At 31.4% G+C, this 6,498-nt stretch overlaps 1 protein-coding gene across 1 annotated transcript; it reads left to right on the forward strand.

The window, feature by feature from the left end:
• Nucleotides 1-2,805: 2,805 nt before the first annotated feature.
• Nucleotides 2,806-5,354, forward strand: LOC101501931 (heat shock cognate 70 kDa protein 2). Its single transcript, XM_004505815.4, has 2 exons — nt 2,806-3,143; nt 3,460-5,354. The coding sequence occupies exons 1-2, from the start codon at nt 2,930-2,932 to the stop codon at nt 5,193-5,195; spliced, it is 1,950 nt and encodes a 649-aa protein (XP_004505872.1). The 5' UTR covers nt 2,806-2,929; the 3' UTR covers nt 5,196-5,354.
• The last annotated feature ends 1,144 nt before the right edge of the window (nt 5,355-6,498 follow it).

Consider the following 6,498-nt stretch of genomic DNA (forward strand, 5'->3'; position numbering starts at 1 on the left):
GTCGAGACACGTGGCCCCTATAAATGCACACCAGCACATCATCTCTTGTAATATATTAAAAATTAAAATGTTTTATATTATTAATTAATAAATTTATTAATTATCTTTTAATAATTAGTGTTATTTTGTAAAAAAAATATGAATAGAAATTAAAAGTGGGGTTTAGGAGTTTTAGAAAACCCGTCTTCTTCCGTGTCACAGCAGTTTGACAATTTTTTTTATAACTTTTGATTTGACATTAGGGACCAAAATCAACCGTCTTTGATTTTACACGGACTAAATTTAAACAAAAAAAACTTACGAGGACTAATCAAAAGTAGTATATTTGCAGACACTAAAGACATATTTTCAATTTGAGGAAAAAGAAAGACTGAGTGGATTCCACCAAATATACTTATTTCTTTCCATTTTCAATATGTAACAAATGAGAGGAATTCTTTTTTGATATAAATGTTTTATTTTCTTCTCTAACTTTTTCTTTTTCTTTCCTTTGTTCAAAACATAGATTTATTAAACAAATTTTTTGATCATGCAAATGACATACATCATACTTTATATTCTAAACTATTTAAGATTATAATATAAGAATATTATAAAATAGTATCCACCATAAACAAAGATTACGATACAAATCTTGAAAAAGTAAATGTGACATATTAGAAAATCATTAAACATTTATTTCATTCATAAGTACATGTTTTTTTAGTTTTCCATAAGTTATCTTCACCAAATATAATCTTATTTGAGTTATATCATATATTAAAGTTGGTACATCTTTCAACGAAAATTCAAACTTAACATGTTAAGTGGACAATAAAGCATAAGTAAAGCACATTAAACAACTTTTATCATTTTAAAATATTTATTTTAAATTTGTCTGCTACATATAACATGCATGTGATGACCATTTTAAAATAGTATATCATAATAGTTTAACTTCATTTTTTTTTGGACTAATTTGTTTTCTATTTTGGATTACTTACTAATAATATGAATTATGTAAATGCCGTAAAAATGTATCATTTGTTTTGGAAACATATATTATTTCCATAAATAAATTGAAGTTACCAAACAAATATTGTGGGACAAAAGCAGTGATAATTATCATAAACATATTTCACCAAATGATTTTTTTAACATTCTAAATAATAAGTTATTGATGTAATTAATTTGATGTTAAACATATTATCTTAAATTTAATTACATAGTGCAAATTTTGTAAAAGTATTTTTGTATTAATACTTTGTTTATGTCAAATTATATGTCATTTTTCCAATTTCACATCAATTAAGATATTTTATCAATGTTATATAAAAAAAGAAATTATGAGTAATTTTTATAAAATATCGTTCATTAATGATATAAGAAAAATAAATTTAAAAAATTGGAAAAAAAAACAAAGTAATACATAGTAAAAGGTTTAATAGCAAAATAAACATTAATAATTAATAATTTAGTGATACCATAAAATAATATAATTTTGGGAGAAATTCTTGAACACTCACCTAATCATTAATAGTTAGACATAACCAATCAAATATAAAATAATTATAAGTAATAAAAATAATTATAAAATTTTTATTTGTCAGAAAAGCAAAATAAATACATAATCACTTTCCCTCTTAACTTCATAGTATATACTTCAACATCCTCATCTCTCACTGTAAGTCTTAATTCTTTCAAACATCTCTTTGAAAACATGAGTTATATTGACTTGAATTTCGAAATGTTAAGTTCACGTTTGATGTTAATGTTTCAGTTTGTGATGATTTTGAAGCTCTGAGTTATTAAAATGATCTTTCGAAAGATTTCTTTGATTAGTTATCATAAAATGTTATCTGACATTTTTTTTTTACCTATTAAATATAGTTTTTACTAAGTATCTCAATGGTTAATATTTATCAAATAAAATAACAAAAGTAACAAAATTATACAGTTATTTAAAAAAAATTATGTGGTTGAGTAAAAAAGAAAATAATAATGTCCCCTTTATATGAGACAGATTATAAAAATTATGATTTGTGGCAAGTTAATCATCTATTTAAAATTTTAATTATTTTATTTTATTATTATCTAATTAATTTTTTAAATCATTTGTTACATACATAAATTTAAGTTTTATTTTTGTAGTTAATTTAAATTTAAATATATTTCATAAAATCTAATCAAAATTATTTTGAATTTAAAACCATAAGTTTCACTTAATTCATGATTTTTATCTAATTAGTTATGTCTAAGATTGTGCTTATTTATATTTTTTGAAAGAAAAATGTTTATAATATACACTACTGACTATTGACATAATACGTACAAAAAGTATAAATAATTTTATATCGACTCATCTAAACCTATAATTTATGTAGAAATACTTATTTATAAAATTAAAATTTTGTTTGAAATTTAAATGTAGTACTTGTACATATGAATAACGAAGCATTCGTGCAATAACAAGAGTTTTGAAGTAAAATCCAATTGGTTAGTTATATAGAATGCCAGGGCGACAGCCAATGGCGCGGGAAAACTTTAAAAGAAAATCATGCGAGACGCAAGCTCCCCGCCACACGTCAACACCCAACAGCTAGTTTGAGCGCGTGGTACTCCAACGCGTGACATTTCGTATCAGAAATTTCTCGAATCACCTAGACCACGCTGGAATATCCCACACACCGCCCTCCTATAACTGCTTTTACAAATACAATTATGGAACAAATAATCCACCGTCCAAATCACAAATCCAATGGTTCAAAAACCACCATACCGAACATTCCAGAAATCAAACTTGTCCTATATTAACACAGAACTTCCCTCTCTTGCAACTCAATTCAGTTTCAAAAACAAAATAACACTTGCTTTCATTCATTCTTTTCTGTATTCTACAAACACTAATTTCTTTTTTCTCATTCGAAACGCGATTTTGTGAGAGATTATTATGGCTGGAAAAGGTGAAGGTCCGGCAATCGGAATCGATTTGGGAACAACTTATTCTTGCGTCGGCGTTTGGCAACATGACCGCGTTGAAATTATAGCCAACGACCAAGGGAACAGAACTACCCCTTCTTACGTTGCATTCACCGACACAGAACGCTTGATCGGTGATGCAGCCAAGAACCAGGTCGCTATGAATCCTACTAACACTGTTTTCGGTAAGTACTTTCAAAATCATCCTCTTACACCTTAATTTTCCGCAGTTTTTATTCTGATCAAGTTACTCTGTGACTTAAACATCGTAGTTTATTAGAGTGTTGGTTTAATTATTCAATTCACTGTTTTTGTGTATGTAGCAAGTTACTGTAACAATGTTTGTCTTTGTACATTAGGGTATAAAAATGAATTATATATCGTGATTTGTTATAGTGTTATTTTAATTTTCCAATTCTCTGTAATAAAATATTTGGTGAATTATATCGTTGATAGTGGAACGTTTGTTGAATGTGTTGGTTTGAATTGGCGTGTGTGCAGATGCTAAACGTTTAATTGGTAGGCGAATTAGCGATGCTTCAGTACAGAGTGACATGAAATTGTGGCCATTCAAGGTGATTCCTGGCCCTGCTGAGAAGCCAATGATTGTGGTGAACTACAAGGGAGAGGAAAAACAGTTTTCTGCGGAAGAGATATCTTCCATGGTTCTTATGAAGATGAAGGAGATTGCTGAGGCTTATCTCGGTTCCACGGTGAAGAATGCTGTTGTGACTGTGCCTGCTTATTTCAACGATTCACAGCGTCAGGCTACTAAGGATGCCGGTGTTATTTCTGGGCTCAATGTGATGAGAATCATTAATGAGCCTACTGCTGCTGCTATTGCTTATGGACTTGATAAGAAAGCTACCAGCAGTGGTGAGAAGAATGTTCTTATTTTCGATCTTGGTGGTGGGACTTTTGATGTTTCGCTTCTCACCATTGAGGAAGGTATTTTTGAGGTGAAAGCTACTGCTGGTGATACACATTTGGGAGGTGAAGATTTTGATAATAGGATGGTAAATCATTTTGTTCAGGAATTTAAGAGGAAAAATAAGAAGGATATTAGTGGAAACCCTAGGGCTTTAAGGAGGTTGAGAACAGCATGTGAGAGGGCTAAGAGGACTCTTTCCTCTACAGCTCAAACCACCATTGAAATTGATTCTTTGTATGAGGGTATTGATTTTTACACTACTATTACTCGTGCTCGGTTTGAAGAGCTCAACATGGATCTGTTTAGGAAATGTATGGAGCCTGTTGAGAAGTGTTTGAGGGATGCTAAGATGGATAAGAACAGCGTTCATGATGTTGTTCTTGTTGGTGGGTCAACAAGGATTCCCAAGGTTCAACAGCTTTTGCAGGATTTCTTCAATGGAAAGGAGCTTTGCAAGAGCATCAACCCTGATGAGGCTGTTGCTTATGGTGCTGCGGTTCAAGCTGCTATTTTGAGCGGCGAAGGCAATGAGAAAGTGCAGGATCTGTTGTTGCTTGATGTTACCCCTCTCTCCCTTGGTTTGGAGACTGCAGGAGGGGTTATGACTGTGTTGATTCCCAGAAACACAACTATTCCTACCAAGAAGGAGCAGGTATTTTCAACCTACTCTGATAACCAACCCGGTGTTTTGATTCAGGTATATGAAGGAGAAAGAACGAGGACCCGTGATAATAATTTGTTGGGCAAGTTTGAATTGTCGGGTATTCCTCCTGCTCCAAGGGGTGTTCCTCAGATCACTGTTTGCTTTGACATTGATGCAAATGGTATTTTGAATGTCTCTGCGGAGGACAAGACAACAGGACAGAAGAATAAGATTACAATTACCAATGACAAGGGTAGGCTCTCCAAGGAGGAGATTGAGAAGATGGTACAGGAAGCTGAAAAGTACAAGTCAGAGGATGAGGAGCACAAGAAGAAGGTGGAGGCCAAAAACGCACTTGAGAACTATGCCTATAACATGAGAAACACAATCAAGGATGATAAGATAGCCTCCAAGTTGTCAACTGATGATAAGAAGAAGATCGAAGATGCTATTGACCAGGCTATTCAATGGCTTGATGGAAATCAGCTTGCAGAGGCTGATGAATTTGAGGACAAGATGAAGGAATTGGAGGGAATTTGCAATCCTATCATTGCAAGGATGTACCAGGGTGCTGGTGGTGATGCTGGTGGAGCCATGGATGAGGATGGTCCTACTACTGGCAGTGGAAGCGGTGCTGGACCCAAAATTGAGGAAGTTGATTAAGCAGAATGTTGGTGATGGAAATTGGTGGTTCTGATTTTGCAAAGACTCTTTTTGAATAACTTTATGTGTGTTTTGATTTGGATAGCTTAGGGTGCTTTTTTTCAGTGTACTTTATTTTCCCGTTTTAATGTGAATGCTAGTATAAGTTTATTTTCTGCAGTTGGCTATCATGGTATAAGTTTCTATTTATACTCCGCCTTTTGCTTAATATGATTAATACCTCATGGTTCTTGAAAAGAAAAACAAGCAAGGAATTAAAAAAACCTAACAAACGTGTGTTATACTTTCCAAATGCTAAAACTTAGTAGTACGAATTTGGGTGACCCGTGCAAGATAAATGAAGAGCTGTTTGTGCTTGGTTGCTAATTGCTATAACAGTCATAAAGCCTATGACGATCTCGACACGAACAAGCACTTCCGCAGAAGTTGACACATTGCTCATTATATCTGTATTGTAATTTGTAGTCTTATTCACAGAAGCGACGGGTGTATTCAAATTAGATGGTTTTGTAAGAGCTTGCGAACTTAAAGGCCTCAACATATGTCCAAAATGTCGAAGTAAACATCAATCTAAGACCTTAAACAAATGTACATTTCTTTATTTTCGTATCGCTTTAATATAATACTACCAATGAAAGTATTCGATTAAGTTGTTTATATTTTTATTATAATACCCTTAATTTATTCTTCTCTCAATAGTAAATAATTAAAAATAATTTTGGCAAAACTTCTTTTTCTATAATACTCTTTGAACTACGAAAAAACAAAATAGAAGTTCTGCAGTATCTGGAGTGTTGAATTAATCGCTTTAGTCATGCATAAAAACTAGTAAGATTTATTTGCTATATTATCATTTGTGCACGTGAAAAATAAAAATGAGATATTAGTAAGATTTATTTTTCGGTCAAAATTAAAATACGAAGATACTTAATTGAACTTTTTTTTGTTAATACTGCCAATTAGATTCATTTTGGGAGCAGATTTGGTTGGACCTTTTAAGGCCCAAATTAATTCTAATTTGGGTCTGTTAACCGAGTGTTTTCTACTTTATGAAAATTAGATTTGATATCCACTTCGATGTAAGTCAATTTAAAAAATATATAATTTTATTTTCATTATTTTTACTTTTACTTTTCTTTCATTGAATACTTATGAATCTGTTTTTTATCTATGAAAGTTTTTGTTTTAAAAAGTTTCTGAAAGACAAAAAGAAGTTGCGAAAAAATTGTCTATCAAATATATTATTTTTGAAATTTTAGGTTGGCAAAAAAAGTTAGAAAACTTTTTGTGTATTAAATTTTTC

This window comes from Cicer arietinum, chromosome 6 (genome assembly GCF_000331145.2).
Source record: "Cicer arietinum cultivar CDC Frontier isolate Library 1 chromosome 6, Cicar.CDCFrontier_v2.0, whole genome shotgun sequence".
NCBI classification, from domain to species: Eukaryota; Viridiplantae; Streptophyta; class Magnoliopsida; order Fabales; family Fabaceae; genus Cicer; species Cicer arietinum.

Bases quoted from the DNA above. Each gene is read 5' to 3' on its own strand.
- LOC101501931 (XM_004505815.4), top strand. From the start codon at position 2,930: ATGGCTGGAAAAGGTGAAGGTCCGGCAATCGGAATCGATTTGGGAACA. The intron at 3,144-3,459 runs GTAAGTACTTTC...GCGTGTGTGCAG, and splicing joins TCCTACTAACACTGTTTTCG to ATGCTAAACGTTTAATTGGT.